General features: G+C 35.9%; 1 protein-coding gene across 3 annotated transcripts in view; it reads left to right on the plus strand.

Annotated features, from left to right (window-relative positions):
- Positions 1-19,411, plus strand: part of NIPBL (NIPBL cohesin loading factor) — a 155,736-nt gene extending 136,325 nt beyond the window's left edge. For 2 of the 3 annotated variants that reach the window (XM_087715423.1, XM_087715425.1), the window contains 13 exons: positions 126-266; positions 668-761; positions 856-1,010; positions 1,162-1,252; positions 4,751-4,924; positions 9,101-9,291; positions 10,366-10,473; positions 11,208-11,408; positions 13,660-13,806; positions 15,206-15,501; positions 15,717-15,891; positions 17,736-17,921; positions 18,441-19,411. In XM_087715423.1, the coding sequence (XP_087571549.1) occupies positions 126-266; positions 668-761; positions 856-1,010; positions 1,162-1,252; positions 4,751-4,924; positions 9,101-9,291; positions 10,366-10,473; positions 11,208-11,408; positions 13,660-13,806; positions 15,206-15,501; positions 15,717-15,891; positions 17,736-17,921; positions 18,441-18,806 (2,325 nt within the window). In that variant the 3' untranslated portion in view covers positions 18,807-19,411. Of the gene's footprint in view, positions 1-125; positions 267-667; positions 762-855; positions 1,011-1,161; positions 1,253-4,750; positions 4,925-9,100; positions 9,292-10,365; positions 10,474-11,207; positions 11,409-13,659; positions 13,807-15,205; positions 15,502-15,716; positions 15,892-17,735; positions 17,963-18,440 lie in introns of all 3 variants that reach the window. The other variant, XM_087715424.1, reaches the window with a different exon arrangement.
- The last annotated feature ends 1,323 nt before the right edge of the window (positions 19,412-20,734 follow it).

Consider the following 20,734-nt stretch of genomic DNA (forward strand, 5'->3'; position numbering starts at 1 on the left):
GTTATTCCATGGTGTTGTAACATTCAGTAGCATGGATGCTTTATTCTAATGTTGAACTTGAGCTTTTCATGATATAGTAAAGGATCACAATAGACATAATTAATTGAATGCAATATTTTCTATAGAACCAAAATGACTTCATGGTCATCTGCAATGTTGCTAAGATCTTAGAATTGGTAGTGCCACTGATGGAACACCCAAGTGAGACTTTCCTTGCTACAATGGAAGAAGATCTTATGAAGCTCATAATCAAATATGGCATGACAGTAAGGTTTAATTTCTACTTTAAAAATCACCTTGTTTTACTGCGGTAGAAAATGCTGTATTTCAAAGGGAACATTGAAATTGTAGTCATTATGTTGATTTTATGAATATAAAAATATGGTTAGCTAATTCACTTTTTTATTTTAACTGTTCATATGCTACTTGAATATTGTTTAAGTAAAACAATATTTTACTTAAAACAATATTTGTTTATTTTTGTATACAAGTAAACAAAACTTTGCTTGTTTAAGTAAAGAAGATAGAAATTATTAAAAATAATAAAACTATTTTTAAAATAAAAACTATTTTTATGATGGCCTTGAAGTCTAACTAAATCTGTAAAATAAGAGCAGAACATTGATTTCTCCATTACTCTGCAATAATTTCCCCCCTTTGTTTCTAGGTAGTGCAGCACTGTGTTAGCTGTCTTGGAGCTGTTGTTAACAAAGTCACACAGAATTTTAAATTTGTATGGGCTTGTTTTAATAGATACTATGGTAAGTTAAATATTTAGATTTTTTTAATGAATATTCTTTTAAACATATACAATGTTTATGAAAGCAGCATTATAAAATAGGTTTTCTAATTTAGGTGCACTTTCAAAACTAAAAAGTCAACATCAAGAAGATCCAAATAGCACTATACTTACAGCAAATAAACCAGCACTCCTAAGATCCCTTTTTACTGTTGGAGCTCTGTGCCGGCATTTTGATTTTGATCAAGAAGATTTTAAAGGCAACAGTAAGGTAATACAATATTTAAAAGTATATTTGGATGGATGGAAATCTCTAATACAACCACTATTTTTCTGTTTTTAGATATTAATAAATGTTTTTAAATGGAAATGAAACTTTCCTTCATTTTTTAAATTATTGTACCCTTTTCCTTTTTAAACAGGTTAACATAAAGGATAAAGTACTTGAATTGTTAATGTATTTTACCAAACATTCAGATGAGGAGGTACAAACAAAAGCTATCATTGGTCTAGGTAAGATTTTACCACAGATTTGAAATACATTATGTATATCAGTAGTTGCTTGTGATCATTGCAAAATGACTGCTGCTTCAATAAAACAGTCCAAGATAATTTATTAATATAGTTTGGATTATTGTAATAGTCTCTAGCAGCTATATTCAGAAAAGGAAAGATGGTGCAAATTTGCTAGCATGTATTTTTGTATATCTAATTATGTGCCTTTGATGCAGCTTAATATTGTATAGTTCTGTTTTTTAAAACGTATTAATAATTTTGTATTTGTGCAGTTTGCAATAACTATAAAATGTAAATAAGCAGTTGATGGCAGTTGCAGGTATGGCACAAAGTACTGGAACAATCTTTACAAGAAAAAGGTTGCCTGCACTTGTGCTAGTCCTCCTATGCCTAGGTGATGTCAGTGTTGTTAGTTATAGTCAAGTCTGTATTTAGTAAGACCACATTTATTCATCATGAGCATGTGTGGACTTGTCTTACTTCATAGGAACCTGATTGGGAAGGATGGGGAAATTACCAGATTCAAGATTTATTCACCACTATTCTTTGTGCATCATAGCCCCAATACTGAAATTGGATGGGGTTGAGGCAATAATTTATTGTAAGACCTTTAACTGTCACTAGAGGTGCTGCTATGATTGCCTTCTTGAGGTCCTGATTTCATATTGATAGTGGTATTGAAATCATCTAAGCTTTTATTGGTGAAGTGACTTCTCCATATCTTTGGGTATGAATTCTAGATGGTTTCATGATTTAAAAGCCTCTATAAAAATCAGATGCTTGTTCCAAGTTATTTAGTATGTTACGCAAAATTGGCATTAAGTGGTTTCTGCTTTAACATATGTCCTGGAGAACTTCTTGATATTCTGAAGACCTCTGGGAATTGAGATGGCTCAAGAGATGGCCAGAGTAGTACTAGGTGGAAAACATAAAAACAGTTACACATCCATGTTTGATACTAAACCATGGTAATAATAGTGGCAAACTGTTTCTACTTGTCTGCTCTTATTACACCTGCAGATTTGCATTCAATAGCCTTGTTTAGGGTTGCCTATATCCTTTTGATAGAGAGGTGGAAGAAGATCTAATCATTAGCTAATGTGACATTTTTGTGAGGTTTGTCAAAGATAAAATTGTCCACATTTCTTCAAATTATATACCAAATGGACAGAGTTTTTCATACCATTTTGGATTGTTTTTCCAGAGATCAAGGAGCAGAGTTCTCCATAACAGGAGTTGTGCCACCTGTGAGCCAGAGCCTTGCACTGGTTTTTTTCAGTACTTGGTCATAGTATGTGCAACAGTATTCTGGAGTGATAAATGCCTCTTTAAAGGAGGAGAACTATCACATACAGTGAGACCTCGGGTCCCAAATGGCTCAGATGATGAACAATTCGAGTGCCAACCAAAAAAATCTGCTAACACTTTCACTCAAGTCACGAACACATCCTTAGGTGCCAAATAAACACAGCCACAGCAATTTCCCCTGCCGCAGCATTGTTTTTGTGTGTGCGCATGCGCAGTCAGTCTTACTTCTGGTCACGACCAAATCGGGTGCCAACCAAAGTCCTGGAATGGATTATGGTCGGCACCTGAGGTCCCACCGTGACCCGTCAAAACCGTGCTCGACTAAGCCACGCCCGATTAAACCGCGTCGCTGACGTCATCAACAGGGCGACAACAGCCAGCGCGGAGAAAGAAGGGCGCTTTAAATAGCGCTTTGAAAGCAAGCCGATTCAACTTAAGGTAAGGGTTAGGTTTAGGGTTAGGTTTAGGGTTAGGTTAAGGGTTAGGGTTAGGGTTAGGGTTAGGTTAAGGGTTAGGGTTAGGTTTAGGGTTAGGTTAAGGGTTAGGATTAGGATTAGGGTTAGGTTAAGGGTTAGGTTTAGGGTTAGGTTAAGGGTTAGGTTTAGGTTTAGGTTTAGGTGGGTTAGGTTTAGGTTTAGGGGTTAATTTTAGGTTTAGCGTTTACAGCGTGCTTCTGTCTCTGCGCTGTTGTCGCCCTATTGATGACGTCAGCTACGCGGTTTCGTCGAGCGCGGTTTAGTCGAACGCGGTTTTGTGGTGGAACCGAGGTCCCACTGTACCTTGAAGGAGGTAGTGATGTATTCTTTCCTGAATTGAATTATCTCTTGAGCCAATCACTAACCTGATCTCCAGTCTTTCCTTTCTGGGGCTTGAGTTACAGAGGAAACAGATTATCAGTCTTTCTTTGGATGGAAAAAAGCAGTAGTCACATAGTCAGTGAAGTTTGTTGGTTGGAGGGAAAACACTCTCAACTGATCTTATTAGATCTCTCAAAAGCATTTTATATTATCTACCATTATATTATTTTAGACCCATGATGGGAAACCTATGGCATGTGTGCCACAGGTGGCATGCAGAGCCATATCTTCCAGCACGCAAGCTGTCAGCTCCAGCGCGCATTCATGTGCTGGCCAGCTTATTTTCGGCCTTCCAGAGCACTGGGGGAGGTTGTTTTCGCCCTCCCCAGTCTTCAGGAAAGTCTCCGAAGCCTGGGGAGTGCCAAAAATGGACCCAACAGGCCAACCAGAAGTTCGGAAACGATCTGTTTCCAGCTTCCAGAGGGCCTCCGGGGGGCTGGGGGAGGCTGTTTTCGCCCTCCCCAGGCTCCAGGAAAGCCTCCGGAGCCTAGGGAGGGTGAAAAAGAGGCCCAACGGGCCAACTGGACCTTTGGATCATTTTGAACTTCCGTACGGGGTGTGTGTGTCATGCGCACATGCACAGGGGTCACATGCGCAGGTAGGCGGAACGCACAATTTTGGCACACATTTACAAAAGGTTTCGCCATCACTGTTCTAGACTGTATGAGAACTAGAAGCAGAAAACATTCTTTTATGGTGCTTCAACTCCTGGAGTAGAAAATTATCTTTGGTATTAATGCAAAAAGATCTTTGTGCTCCTGGCCTCTCTCCAGTGTGGGTGTTTACGGTAGTTTCCTATACTATTCAAAATCTACATGAAACTACTTGGAAAGTTTATTCTGTTTGGGTTGAAGTATCAGTATATTGATGATATTCAATTAGGGAAACTGTACAGATTCATTCCCCAAAATTATGTTATGGATCTTAATTCCATATGAGGCAAGAAGACTTTGGCCCTAGAAGCATTCCTTATTAGTGGCATCCACCTGACCATATAATATTTTGGATCATAAGTGATAGGAAGCCCTCAATTTGCTTGCCCTTTTGCAAAATCTTTAATGCTGCAATACTCCACTGGATATTTATAGTAACAATGAAGCTCTCTTGTAACTTACGTTTATTTGTATCTGGTTTGACATTCTTAATTCTGTTACTTTATGAATAAATCTGAAGTGTTTTGAAGCAGGATAATATTAAAATGTTTGTATAAGTAAGGAGACAATAAAATACAAGGAAACAAAACATTTCCTGTGGTAGAAAGTTATATATAAAGTTAAGAATTCAACTCTGCAACAAGATTTATTCAGTTGCATTTTCTTATTTTCCTCAGGATTCGCCTTCATACAACACCCAGGTCTAATGTTTGAACAAGAGGTGAAGACATTGTATAATAATATTCTCTCTGATAAAAACTGCTCAGTGAATTTAAAAATCCAGGTGTTGAAAAATCTCCAGACATACCTTCAAGAGGAAGATACACGTATGCAGCAGGCAGATAGAGAATGTGAGTGATAAATACAAGTGCATTCAATAAATATTTTCAGTGTAATGGATTATATAGTATCAAGCTAATATTAAGTACCACAACTCAGGGTCCATATGTCTTTTTCAAGAGTGAGATAGGTAAAATGTAATGTTAATGAACTTTCTGTTGGCAACCCATCTAGATATTTCACCTATGTTGAGCTTTATTCACAGTATTCCAAAGTTAAGAAAGTTTGGCAGAAACCCACTCTTTCCTCCTAGTGTGTGTTGCTCAGACTGGGAGGTGTGCTACTCTACCTGATACACTCTTTCTAAAAAATTTCTGCAGCAATATTATAGAAAACATTCTTCATATTTGCCATTACTGAAGACTATTGGAGCATATGTCATCATTTATTTATTATATTCTTTTTTTCCTTTCTCAATTTCCTATGTTCAAATTATGTTTTTATTTTTCCAATATACTTTCCAAAAGGACTCTGGCTATGTGAATATATAATTCTCAACTGACTATGGGTTTTGTGATTTAGAAAAGGATGTTTGGTAGAATTGACAATTGATTTCACGCCCAAGGAAACCGCTCTATTCTTCAAGAGCACATAATGCAACTGAGCTATTTGTCTCAGTTTTAACTAACTGAACCTTGGGTGTGTGACCTTTTGGCTACCTGTGCTGCATTGAGTGAAAAGGAATTGTCTTGGGCCACATATAAAATATATAACATAGTTAATGTATATAAATCTCAAAATAATACAGAACCACATTACCAACTGTCCAAGGCAGCATGCAGCTCATGGGCCACAAATTGAATAGATCTGATCTAAATAAAGCTAATCATTATGTTGGTTGATTCTAATGCATGGATAGAAAATCTTGTACCTCTGTCCATTTTAGAATTTCAGTTCTGTTTAGAATTCTGGGTTCTGTTTCCAATTTTGGTTTTGAAAGTAAACATATCTGGCAATTCTTGAAACCATTAGAGCATCTCTTTCCATGCATGCATGCATGCGTCCATCAATCCATCCATCTAATTTTATGCTGCCCATCTTCCTTACAAGGTGACTCTGAGTGGCTCTTCCCTAAACTCTTTGCCATAGAATGTTAAATGAAACTAAACTAATTAAATTTAACTGGCCTTCAGTTATTAAACTGAAAGAACTACAGAAGGGTTAAACATTGAAATATGATATTTATTTTTATCAGAACTGGTATTTATGTTGAACTCAGAAATATACCACTATCCAGTGTGATCCCACAGAGTTGGCCTCCTCAAGGGGCCGCCGGCCAGACAGTGTCGGCTAGCGACCCCCAGGGGGAGAGCCTTCTCTGTGGGAGCGCCTTCCCTCTGGAATGAGCTGCCCCGGAGCTTCGCATAATCCCCGATCTCCGGTCCTTCCGACGCGCCCTAAAAAATTGGCTTTTCCAGTAAGCTGGCCTGGCCTGAATAGAATAAAATATAGGATTAATTTGGTTGTTAATTTTAATTCAATTTTTAAATTTTTATTGTAAATATCAATTGGGGTTTTTTTGGATACTTTATTTAATGTCCCTTTTAATTTTTGTAATATGTGTTTTCTTTTATGTTGTACGCCGCCCTGAGTCCTTGGGAGAAGGGTGGCATATAAATCCAATAAATCTAAACCTAAACCTAAACCTATACCAAAGACCTCAGTTTTGACTGTGATTATTATTTCTTTAACTGACTAAGGCTTTGCATACAACCAGAGGGCTAGAACTTGCAGTTCATACTATTTATCACTTGCTTTGCTCATTTTAGTTGATTCCTTAGATTTATTTCTGACGGTAAAATTTTAGATTGATCACTGTTTTCTGTTCTCTGTTTTCAAATTATGACATAGTTGCTATTTTACAGTCAATCCGTATACTTGTTCTAGAGGTTCAGAAAATGACTTCCTGAAAATAGGAGGGGGGATTCTTCTTGTTTCACTATCTATGTTCAGATACATGTTATACCTATTTGTATTTGATGATAGTTGTGGCACCCGGTATCTGATGCAAGTTATACCTGCCTCATCTGTAATCCTGATTTTTACTTTTAATGGTATGCACAGACAAATCCTCTTGGATATTTTTGGTTCTTAAAAAACATTTGGAGATATTTCACTAGTGCTAGCTCCAACTTCTTTTTAGGTAAGATTTTTGAGAAGGTAGTCTCAACAGGTAGAGAAGGCCTTTTGCAATTGATTGATGTCAGTGCACATATTTTTTTAAATTGCCATCCAGGATTTTACCATTCTGGCACCTAGTGTGCCTATAGCCATTAGGACCACCATGGCTAGTTTTTGCCATAATCTTCCAATTTTGATTTTCATATTTTGATACTTTGTAGTCTTCTTAAAGACTCATATCTCCAATTTTTTTATCTTCTATTCTACTATCCCCTGGTATTGCCACCTCAATTATCCCCCTTTTCTTCTCCATTTCAATGCACAATTGTTTCTACTTTGTTATGCCATTGTTTGTAAGACTCTGCAATCTTGCAGCATATTTTATTACTATTATTAAGGATGGATAATCTATAGTTAGATTCACAGTTTAAAACTGGTGGAAACATAATAAGAATTATTAAGGTAGCATCTAAAAATATAGGCAGTACCAAGCTGGATGGTTTTTAAAAAAATAAAATCAGTGTGCAGATCTGATAAATTCCATATTTCCAGATAGTGAGGATGTCCTTTAGGAATATCTGTGCTTAGATAAAATGAAAAGCTAAAGCACTGGTACTGCATTGCAAAATATATGATACATCCTGTATGCCATCAATCATTAAATGTGAATATTTGTAGTGCAGGGTTGAAATGAAGGGTCCTTGATGCTCTTTGAGCTCGCTTGTTTTCTTGCAGACGTTTCATTATCCTAACTAGGTATCATGAGGCTAGTCCTCAATAATTTCCATTAAATATCTGGACAGAATCAGGCAGATTCACTGAAAGAAGCGTTTCAGAACATGAATGATCAGAGGTTCTTCTTTATGTTTCCCTGCAATTCTTTATTCTTTATTCCTTGTTAACGTCAAACTTTCACTGGGACAACTGGAACAATGCAAACTGCATCCTAATAATGGACGGTGGCCATATGAACCTTGGTTCAAGTTGTTCAACTTGAGCAGAACTGTATTTTCTGTCACTCGAGTAGAGTCTTGGCACCATGATCAAATAACACTATTTTGATATTCGGATTCTTAGGGTTGGCAAATATGATACTTCTGACTCTTTTTGCTGGAAATTTTGAAGCACATTGACATTGCATAGAAAACCAATTGCTTATCAATCAATCTTTGATAATTCTGCTAGCAATCAGCATTTTTATTCTTTTAACTAGATGTTAAAACAATTGGAATATTTCATCAAGGATGTATTATATTTCTAACACCCAAATAAGCTTTTGGTGGTCTTCTCATATTTATTTCACTCCTTGTTTGTTCTGTTATATTGATTTGACCCTAATGGAGCTTCTTTTCAATCAGATACTATATTCATGGAAAGCCATCATTTTCTTTATTTGAATCAAGATACTGTCCTCCCAGAATTCTTTTCACTTTTTGGATGCATATCAGAGTATTTGCTTCTATGTTTAGTACATCATCTATTTTTTCTCTTTTTTTCTGCTGTATTTATCTTAATTGTATACACTTATATCTAAGGACACTAGAAGACCTGTTTGCTTAACATGTAACTATGCTTCTTCAGGCAATTTTCATTATAATTATACAGTCTACCCTTCTTTCCCGGGCACATCTCACACCTGATACCTTTTTCTTGCTTCTTATTGCTGTGACAGATGTTGGGAAGTGAGCACATCCTTTCCCTTAGAAGAAGGTTTTTAGGGTATGTGCATGGTTTTTTTAATAGGCAAATTAAAACTATTTATCTTTACCTACAGCCTTAAATAATCCATCCTATTCAATCTGTTATCTGAAATGGTACAGCCCTTCTGTATTTTTCTTCATGTGTCTAGATTGGTGACTTATGGTAGCTCTTCAAATAGTTTATCAGTTAGTGGAGAATGGTATGTTAATGTGGATGACTCCATCTTTATTAAGTGGGTTTCAGTTAGGTGGCACTCCAATTTCTATTGTAAGCAACAGAAATGCAAAATATACATTCAACGTGTACGCAATATATAAATAATAGATATTATGATAAGATTTCTCCTTTCTTTTCTATTTTTGTAGGGAAGAAAGTAGCAAAGCAAGAAGATCTGAAAGAAATGGGTGATATTTCCTCAGGGATGAGCAGCTCCATCATGCAGCTATATCTCAAACAAGTCCTAGAAGCATTCTTTCACGCACAATCCAGTGTTCGTCATTTTGCGCTCAATGTTATTGCACTCACGTTAAACCAGGGTCTTATCCATCCAGTTCAGGTATATAATTGTATATTTAAGTTCACAATTCTGCAAAATATTGACTGGGAGCAATATACATATAGTTCTTTAGAGCTTACTAATGAGTAAGGAAGTACAGAAATCTGTTGTAATCACTATATTTTTATACTTAAGATGTGGATATTTTTCTGGATGTTCAGCAAAAATTTATTTCAGTATTTATTTTACTTACATAGTTTGTTTGGTTTGTTTGTAATGTATCTAATCTGATTTCACAAACTCCAGACAATTCTTATTATTATGTCAATCAATTCAACTTAAAACAAACATTTTTTAAAAGCATAATGCAATGAGCTCCTCAGGTTCCAAAACCTCATCAGATAGGAGAGTATTTATACATCCCATGAATTCTTAATGTGAAATACAGACTTTAGGGATTATTTTAGAGTTAGCAGGCTACAACAGAAAAAAAGCACCTTCTGATTCCAGACTTCTAGAATCATTTCCTGGGCTGATTACCCAAAAGCGGCAGACTCTGTTTGGAGAAGATTGGCTTGTAGGTAACATGGCTCCATGCCCAATATTTGTAGTTATCAATTTCTTTTCCCCCTGCTTTTCAGTATCATAAACATTTCCAAGGAGTCTAATAATATAGTAAATAGAAAAAGGCAGCAGTGGTATAGAGAGAACAGCAAAAGGCAGAAGCAATGTAAAATAGTACTGAATTCTTTCTTCCTAACTTTGAGTCTTACTAGATGGGATTGCAAAATATTTTGATGCTGGGTGGCCTTTCATTTGGTTTATGGCTGGGAATACTTTAGAAAGCTCTTTGACCATATTTGCTCAGAGGAAATATGAACTCTTTATCTATTTTCTGAAATTATAGGCTGGGGATCATTTGACATATAAATAAAAGAATCATCTGCTATCCATAGGAGGAAACTATTCTTTCTCATCCTCTTAGTAAGGAATAGTAGATGGGAGAAGAATGTAATTGAGCAATTTATATACCAGAGAGATAATATTTATACTTTTTTTGTTTCCCCTTTCTCTGTTTCCTTCACAAGAAGAAACATGGAATTCTTTCAATGATGTTTTTATCTCTTTTTGCAGTGTGTACCATATTTAATAGCAATGGGCACAGATCCAGAGCCTTCTATGAGGAACAAAGCAGACCAACAGCTGGTGGAAATAGACAAAAAATACGCTGGGTTTATTCATGTATGTTGGCCTCTATTTATCTTAATAAATTAAGTATCATTTCTATCTGTTTCCATTTATATAAAAATACACACAATCAGAAGAAGCATAGCATTATCAGTAGGTTATTTTCACAATAAAAAGGATATAGTAATTCAGTTTCTGCAGCTGAAAAAAATGAAACAGAAAATATGTTTCCATTAATATACAAAAATTAAGCACATGCCATTTTATGTGGGTTTTTACTAAAGTTTGCATGTTTCTTCTTGAAAACAAAAGTTATGGCATGCGAGAGATTATGTTTTTAGAAGCAAGGAATATATATACTTCCTTGTATGAGAAAGATGTATTTCAACCAGACCTGCATAGGTTAGACATGATGAGCCAGTTGTGCACAAAGAGAAATGTTACATAGTCATTGTTTATCAATATTGGATGTAAGATTTTACTATATGCAGTTGCTCATCTCCTCATGATTAAGAGGTACAGAATTGTTCTCTACAAGCCAGTTTTGTTTACATTTTTTCAACCTAAGAGTTTCTTTAAAAACAAACTTTGTCTATTCTTGTTAATAGTTACAAACAGTTGGAATAGGAACAGCAAGAATCAAAATGAAATTTCGGGAGAGAAGGATATGGAATCTGAAGGGCGGAATAGGGAGTCATTTAGGATATGGCACGGAAGTTGTTTGGCAATAACTTCATTCAGATTGGAGTAAGAAATATGTAGGCATTATACATTTTGTTCAATTTCAGATGAAAGCAGTGGCCGGCATGAAGATGTCTTACCAAGTACAGCAGGCAATCAATACTTGCCGAAAAGATCCTGTGAGGGGCTTTAGACAGGATGAATCTAGCAGTGCTTTGTGCTCCCATCTTTACTCCATGATCCGAGGGAATCGGCAACACCGGCGAGCCTTTCTTATTTCTTTGCTCAACCTCTTTGATGACACAGCTGTAAGTCTTACGCAGGCTTTCCGGGCTTCTCTAGAATGTCCTCCTTGATGGATGCTTTTTCTTTGGCTTAGAATAGCTTCACCATTGGATTTCTATATTTAACTTTTTTGTTGTTAGTTGCGAAGTTGTGTCTGACCCATCACGATCACATGGACAACGTTCCTCCAGGCCTTCCTGTCCTCTACCATCCTCTGGAGTCCATTTAAGCTCATACCTACTGCTTCAGTGACTCATTCTCTGTCATCCCCTTCTTTTTTTGCCCTCAACCTTTCCCAACATTAGGCTCTTCTCCAGTGAGTCCTTCCTTCTCATTAAGTGGCCAAAGTATTTGAATTTTGTCTTCAGGATCTGGCCTTCTAAAGAGCAATCAGGGTTGATGATCTCTAGGACTGACCAGTTTGATCACCTTGCAGTCCAAGGGACACACATATTTATGGGTTCATTTATTAATCTGATCTAATCGGATTTGAATTTATTGTGATTATATGCTACCAAATTGGTAGCAACCATATAGATAGATGTTCTCCATGACAACCAGTCCCTAACCTGGTCCTTCAGGCCTTCCAATTTTCCATTTCTTGCCATAGTAACTAAATGCATCCATCTCACTACTGGTTGTCCTGTTTTCTCTTTCCACCTGTTCCAGCATGAGATGCCTCTTTGGAGGTCTTTGCATAGTAGCTCAAATTATATTAGGATAATTTAACCCTGATCATTTTTACATTCATTATAACTGTATACAGGCAGTCCTCAACCTATGACCCATTCATTTAATAGTTCAAATTAACAGTGGCCTCAGAAAAAGCAGTCATGGCCTAAATTTGACCTTGAACTTGCCTTATGGTCACATAATCGTAATTTGGTTGTTTATCAACCAGATTACATTTATGACCAATTGTAGCATCCCACGATCACATGATCCCAATTTGTGATATTTTTTGCTGGTTTCTGGCAAAAAAGAAAAAAAAAAACCAGAGGAAAAAGCTATTGGTTAAACTGGATTCAGATTTACAACATATGACTCAGCTTGCAACCATGGTAAAAACAGTCATCAAAGACATTCTACCAACCCTAACCCTATCACAAGATGACTCTATGTATGATTGCAACACAACACAATTCTAGTTGTGTTTGTAGGACAAGAACTACCTATGTAAAAGTACCTTGCAAATCCCAATCAGGGTTTAGCGATATGTACCAGCAATGTGTACCAGTTTCAATGAATTTAATCATCATTTGTGTAAGATTAATAGAACAGTTGCTCAGAAGGTTCTCTGCTGCATTTTTGTTTGATTCTTCCCTTGCTTAGAAATTGCAGGTAGTCCTTGTTTAGCAACTGCCTTAGATAATAATAGTTTACAAATAAGATGGTAATAAATGACAATAAATTAATTTTCCAACTAGTGCAAATTTAGGATAACAAAAGCCTTCAGTATCAAGCTAATCAGCAGACTTTAATCAATGTCTGCTCAGTTTCAGACAATATTTGGGGTGGATTCTAATCAACTAATTAAGGTCACAGGTCTGAGCTTGTTAACTTGTTAATGTGATATCACTTTTTAGGGAAGCTGCAGTGTTGTAGAGAAAAGCAGCTGAAGAAGTGATTGCTTCTTTTCTGCTTTGGAAGTGGGGCTGGTGGGGGAGGAAGAAAAACTAGGTCAGGCTCAGGAGGCTGTGCGAGATAACTTTATCTGAATGAATGCGATAGTATGATAGTACGTGGGAATGACTTGGTCCACAAATGGAGAGAGGAAAAACCTGGAAAGTGTTTCAGAAGGAACTCTTTTCTGAAGTCTTAAAAGAGAGGAGGGGGAAAACTGTTTCCAGTTTTGTAACATTCTATTTAATGTAACTTTACAATAAAGATTATGGTAATGCCCCTGGTTGTGCTTTTTGTCTGCTTTACCTTAAAGGGCTAGCAATGAGACAGTAGCCACCAATGATCTCCATGGGGGTCCCTCCCCCTTCCCTCTCTTAATAGAAGCTATTTAACTGGAACTAATTGCAGTCACTAAACGAGTAATACCTATTTCAGAATTATCTGTTGATCTCTGGGTCTAAAGAAGTTTCCTCCAGTGCTTGCTGTGCCATTGATACACTATCTGGAAAGGTATTAATAGAACAGAGAATTTCGTCCTTGCAGAAGTCCCAGTTACTTAGTGTTAAATAAATCTAGCCACTGTACGTAAAATGTGGATTTGAATGGTTATGTCTTTTATATACATATCTATATATCTTTTTATTTTTACAGAAAACAGAGGTGAATATGCTTTTGTATATAGCCGACAATCTGGGCTGTTTTCCTTATCAGACCCAGGAAGAGCCACTTTTTATAATGCATCATATAGATATTACATTATCAGTTTCTGGTAGCAACCTTCTACAGTCATTTAAAGAGGTCAGTGAAATTCTCTTTTAAAATCTTTATTTTTGATAAGTTATTTCTTACACGTGTATCTTTAATAATTCAATGTGTACTGAAAGATTGGACAGATATTTCCCAAGTGGTCCAAACTAAGGCAGTGCACCTGCATTGCTACTGGCTACAGAGTCCTAGAATAATTTTAATTTTGTCTGAAATTTGACCAAAAGCTGTAATGGAGAAGATGAAAGGAGAATAATATCTTTGTATAAATTTTAAGTCTAAAAAATAATTAGGTGCAGCCTTTCAATCTTAAGTTCTCCAAAAGTTATAATTTTTAAGTTTATAAATTTAATAGAGGCAGTCTTTTACTCATAAACTACATTTTTTAAAATGTTAATTCAGACCCTTCATCTGCTGTCAGGAAGGTGTCAGGAAGAGCATCTGGTCAGTAAACACACAGCTCCATCCAATCACTCCAACTCTATCCCAAATTAAGAGATGTTAAGAAATTAACCCCACCCTTATTTGAGTCCCTGTCTAAAATATATAGAATGTTTTACATGAATTGGTTATTTTTCAATAGGAATATTTAATGTTAAGACACCAAAACTATTTATTTTATGTATTTTTATGATTCAAAACTCACAAAAAATGACTGGGCAGCAAATAGTAATAATGACACTGACAAGAAGTGAACAAAAATCCTCATCAGCAAAAAAATATAATCAAGACGCACCAAAAAAGACTATACCTCTTATGCTAACATGATTAGGGCTAATAAGCTCTAAAGTCTCTCAGTCTCTCCCTCCCCCCCTCCCTCCCCTCTCTCTCACACACACGAATGATTACTCCCATGTAGTGAGACCCATATAGTATGTAGAGAAGAGCCAGCAATATGGATTTTTCTCGTGGAATCCATCTCTCAAACCCACAAGAGGCCAACTTCCTCATATGTGCAGTTTGCCTCTCATAAAATTTACAAGCAATGTGTAAAGCAAAAAGTGAGGAAGTATCTTGTGATGAGTGAAATACTATGCTAGATGTTTTACTCAGAGCCTTCTTTTATTTTTTCAGAATTTGTTTAATAATACCTGCAGAGAATTCATGAGGATTTTAATAGTTATTTTTCTGATGGTTCTTAGATATAAAAAGATAGATGTATTCAGTGAAGAGGCATGCTAAGTGCTACAAAGGACTGCCAGTAACGAAGTTAAGCAGTCTCCTTAGTGGAACATGTCAACTATATTCCAAATTGAAAATGAAATCACTGAGACCTCATGTATATATTTCAACATTGATGTGCGGTTGCACAAAATGTCACCACATTTCTCATAACAAGTATTTCAAACATGAGAAATGTGTTAAAATGACTGTGAAATTATACAGAAGGTATTGTATTGTTAGTAGTCTAAAGGACATGTCTCTCTTTCAGTCTATGGTAAAATATAAGAAAGAAAAAAAGCCTTCCTCTGATGAAGAAAGTGAAAGTGAGAGCAATAGTGAAAGTGACAGTGAGAGCGAGGAGGAAATTCAGAAACCCCGGAAATCATCACGAAAACGTGCAAATTCTGATTCAGACACTGATGAAGAAAATGATATCAATGCAGTCATGAAGTGTTTGCCAGACAATTCAGCTCCTTTGATTGAATTTGCAAATGTCTCCCAGGGCATCTTGTTGCTTTTGATGTTGAAACAGCATTTGAAGAACCTGTGCGGATTTTCTGATACGTAAGGACCATTTTAGCTTATTTTTTTATAAATTGGTAAGATTGTATGTGGGGGATTGAACTCTTGGGAACTTGAATCAATAATACTTAAATATGTACGTTAATATTTGTTTTTATAAGGTTAAAAAAGTTTGACTGATTCAGAATGTCTGTTGTTATTATTTCCTTTAAAGCACACTGGAATTTTTCTTAACAACACTTATTTTATTTTATTAGTAAAATTCAGAAATACTCACCTTCTGAGTCGGCAAAAGTTTATGATAAAGCGATAAACAGAAAAGCAGGAATTCACTTCCACCCAAAACAAACGCTGGACTTCCTTCGAAGTGATATGGCTAATTCCAGGCTCACGGAAGATGTGAAGAGGAATATAGTGAAACAATACTTAGATGTAAGTTTTCACTATTTAAAACATCACTATTTACTACTGGCTGAAGATAGAATTTTTCCACAGGTGCGAAATGAGATAGGTATCAAATTAAATGTAAAACCCATAAAATACTTTTATCATTATACAAGAAAAAAAAGTATGTATGCAAGTAGTCCTTGACTTATTAGGAGGAGCCCAAGCTTTCTGTTGCTAGGCAAGACAATTGTTAAGTGAGCTCTGTCATGTTTTACCTTTTTTGCCACAGTTGCTAAGTGAATTACTGCAGTTCTTAAGTGAATCATGTGGTTGTTAAGTGAATCTGACTTCCCACATTGATTTTGCTTGTTAGGCACCAGCCGGACAGGCTACAAATGCTGATCACATGACCCTGGGACACTGCAAATGCCATAAATACAACTGGCACAGTTGTCAAGTGCCTGGATTTTGATGGGGAAGTTGCAATGTTTCTGTGAAAAACGGCCGTCTGTCACTTTTTTCAGTGCTGTTGTAACTTCAAAGAGTCACTAAGTAATAGTTGTAAGTCAGGGACTACTTGTAATTGTAGTACAGGAGCCACAGTGGTGCAGTGCTTAGAATGTAGGACTAACTCCCTGCTCACTCCAGAAGTTCAATCTTCACCGGCTCAAGGTTGACTCAGCTTTCCATCCTCCCGAGATTGGACCCAGATTGTTGAGGGCAATAGGCTGACTCTGTAAATCGCTAAGGGAGGGCTGTAAAATATTGTAAAGTTATATATGTCTAGGAATAGCAATAGAACTTATTGTAGTCTGTTATTGCTAGTGCTATTGTGCAGGTCTGTGCCATTAGATAAAATGGTTTTAAGTAATTAAAGTAGATGATGTTATATATATTTAACACACACACACACACGTGTGTGTGTGTGTATGTATATATATATGTGTATGTATATATGTGTGTGTGTGTGTGTGTGTGTGTATGAATATGAATAAGAACTGCTTTAATCATACAACTCTGGTACTGTACATGAAACATAAAAATCTGTTAATGAATGAAATATAAAGTATTTTAAATAAAAAATATGTTAGAATCCATTTCTAGAAGCGGTGACAGAATGATTTAGTTCACATTTTCTGTTTTAAAGTTTCGTGACACATAATAAATTGGCCTTTTCATTTTTCTTGTTACGCAATATTGTCCAGGAATAAGCCAACTAAAATCTTACCCCATCAGAAACATAAAAATTAGGAATATACAAAGCAGACTAGCTGGTTCCTGCACTATTATCTTGCCCCCTAGGATCTTTTTCCCTCCAGATTCTTGGCATGTCTGTTTTCCAAAGCAGAGGTTTCAACAAGGAAGTTGCAACATCACTTAATGTGTGCAGATTGACACATGTCTAAATGTCCCTGATTATAATTTAACAACCATTTTCTTGGATCAGCCCATTTTTTTAGTATCTGGAGGAAGACCAGTGAGAACCAAGTGTTGCAGGGACAAACCATAGTGTTTGGTGTATAACAGTTTTTTAGAAAGACAAATTTTATGTTCTGGAATTCTCTTCATCTGCTACATGTCCATATATCATATACCTTCCATAATTAGAGCCAATTATTTTATTTTGTTCCCCAATGTGAAAAAAATTCTGCACATCATTAGGCATAATTTTTGAATTGCAGATTGTCTACAGATGGATTGAGAGGAAGGGGCAAGTTGCTCCAACTATTTATGGTTTGGTTGGAGCTGCCGACTAGTTTCTGAGGAAGAAAACAAAATTTTGTAACAAATCACTTCTGCTTAAAAATTTTGACCAAAGGGACTTTATGTAGCATATCTCTTCTGTTTTAAAACAGTTTCTCCTCTCCCCTCCCACCTTCTTTTTTTAGTTCAAACTTCTTATGGAACATTTGGATCCTGACGAAGAGGAAGAAGACGGGGAAGTGTCAGCAAGCACAAATGCTCGTAACAAAGCTATTACCTCGCTGCTCGGAGGTGGCAGCCCTAGGAACAATGCAGCTGAAACAGAGGAGGATGAGAGTGATGGGGAGGATAGAGGAGGAGGCACTTCAGGGGTGAGGCGGAGGAGGAGTCAACGTATTTCGCAGCGTATTACGTAAAATGATTTTATGTGCTTATAAATGTCAGTCTATAATAAAATGTACATTGAGTAATGTAATGCATATAAAAATTGTAGATAGAAATTCTTAACCGTTTATACAACTTTTTGTAGAAAGTTTTAACAAAAACAATAAAAAACATAGAGATTATATCTAGTATAAAAATTTCCTTTGGAATGTATTGTGTGTAACCTTTTTATTGTTGCCAAGTTTTTATGTAGCTTTATGATTCATTTGTACATATAATTTTATATATCAATAAGAGTTTAAAGAGACGGGTACAAATTAAAATATGTGATTTTGCAAGGATATGTTAACCCCTTGGCGCTGGCGGTCGCGTCTCATTGCCGGCAATGGAATGTGTGCCGGAAAATCCCAACTCCCGGCGTCAAGGGATTAAAAGCAATAAAAGCAATAATTTCAATCAAGTTCTTTTGTGTAACACTTGGTCTTTTTTCCCCTCCAATGTTTTAGTCATTGAGAAGGTCAAAACGAAATTCAGACTCTACGGAGTTGGCAGCACAGATGAATGAAAGTGTTGATGTCATGGATGTCATCGCTATTTGCTGTCCAAAGTACAAAGATCGACCACAAATTGCAAGAGTAGTGCAGAAAACCAGCAATGGCTTCAGTGTTCAATGGATGGCAGGCTCCTACAGTGGCTCCTGGACTGAGGCTAAGCGCCGTGATGGCCGCAAACTGGTGCCTTGGGTAGACACTATCAAAGAGTCAGACATTATTTACAAAAAAATTGCTCTAACGAGTGCTAATAAGCTGACTAATAAAGTTGTTCAGACTTTACGATCGCTGTATGCCGCCAAGGATGGAACTTCCAGCTAATAATGCATTTGTACACATGCAGCCAAATTTTACAGGAAAGAACAGAAAAAAAAACTTGAAATTACCAACTTTCTGGCAAAAAATCAATTTAATGAAGAGTAAGAATGACACCTGGGATGCAGGAAACAGAAGGAAATGTTTGGTAAACATTTTTGTGGGAGCTTCCTTCGCTGTTGTGCAGCAGAAACTTCTCAGTTCATTTTTACTCCCACTGTATAATAGTTTAACGAAAAAAAATGTTTATATCTTGAAAAAAACCTTTCTGTTTAAAAAAAATAAACAAGTGAATGTTGGAAATTAGTCTGTTAATGTTCTTAATAAAGTGTTCTTGGAGTTTAACCTAGCAGCGGATGGCTTTCTTTAGCTTAGCCCAGTTTCAAGGAAAGCATCGTTTTTCCAGGCTGTAAAATGGCAGAATTTCCTGGATATATAATTTATTCTGTTGGGGGAAAAAAGCATGCAGTATCTATGACCTACCTGCAGGAGGAGTTTTTGTAAATGTAGATTTTTGATGTATTAGGTCACCCTGAAATAATACAAGAAAAGGGATCCCCAGCAAATCTGGTGGAACGAATACTGCAATAAATTTTTTTACTTCTCTTTGTTACTTGTCTGTTTCCATTTGAATTTCTTATTGTAAAGATCTGTTTAAATCCATTTATATTCTTTTTTCAGTCTTTTATGTAAAATTTACTATATCAGTGGTTTTCAAAGCAAGACATAAATATTGTTTATACAGTTTGTATAGGCTGATTTCTGAATAATTGGTATCTTTATCCCTTACAAGGGTGTAAACACACGTTAACTCCAGGGTTTTATTGTATCCTGCAATATTTAGTATTAACTATATATGATTTAGCACTGTGCCAAACACATTTTCAAGAGTACATTTTGATATAAAAAGAAACTATAGTTTATTTCTTGTATGCTTCAATTTCTTTCTAATGCTGTTCATATGGCAATGTTCAAAACATAGGGGGAAAAACCATCATTCTGTTCTGAGTAAAGAAACATGTATATTTCGTTAGGACATCGAAGTGCATTACACTAGGACATAATGCGCAAAGGCGCCCCCTGTATTCTGCTGTTATTGCTTTATGATCCAAGTGGTACTCCCTTACTGAATCAGTTGGAGCCTGCAAATGTCAGGAATCAATATGGATTTGTAACTTATAGTTGCACTAACGTAACCATTTTAAATGATTTTTTTAAAAAAAGCTGGACAGAAATGGCTGTATTGTAGATAGGCTTTTTTAATTACTTGAAATCTGTTTTCATCTTTTATACACTGAAAATGCTATTTTAAACTGTCTCTGGAGTGGTGCTTCAATGTGTACTTGTCACCATTCTTTCAGAAGCTGTTCTATTTCTGGGTAATAACACAAAAATAATTTTTGCATATTGACAAAAGCAGAAGAAATGAATAGCATAATAATTAGCAAATAACTATTTTAAAGTCTACATTATATTTAAAAGTGGATGTTCATCAAAGATTTTAGATGCATTCAATTCAATTATAAAACTAATATATGGTGGGCTGTGTTTTTATTACATTAATTTACAGAATTCTAGTGTTACTTGATCTGTAGGAAACAGTAACACAATATTCAAATTCATTATCTTGTACAGAACTGAAAAATTAAACTTATATGACTAATAATTACCAGAATCTAATTGCTCTATGAAATAGTTTTCATTTCCTCTTCTTTGTCGTAGTTGCTGCAAATATTTCTGGGCAAAATCTATTTTTAATGTTGTGAAAGCAAAAGCTGTGCTGCATTCATTCAATTACTATATTTTGCCTAATTCTTTTTTGTACAATACTGATTCACTCAGTTTACCCCCTGGGTATCTACGAATTGATTTTATTATGTTCTATTTTACCAGAAAATTAATCACGTAGCTCCATATTAATTGCTGTGAAATAC

Source organism: Thamnophis sirtalis, unplaced genomic scaffold, assembly GCF_051295495.1.
Source record: "Thamnophis sirtalis isolate CommonGarterSnake01/CBP01778 unplaced genomic scaffold, rThaSir2_p1.2 scaffold_5, whole genome shotgun sequence".
Classification (NCBI taxonomy): Eukaryota; Metazoa; Chordata; class Lepidosauria; order Squamata; family Natricidae; genus Thamnophis; species Thamnophis sirtalis.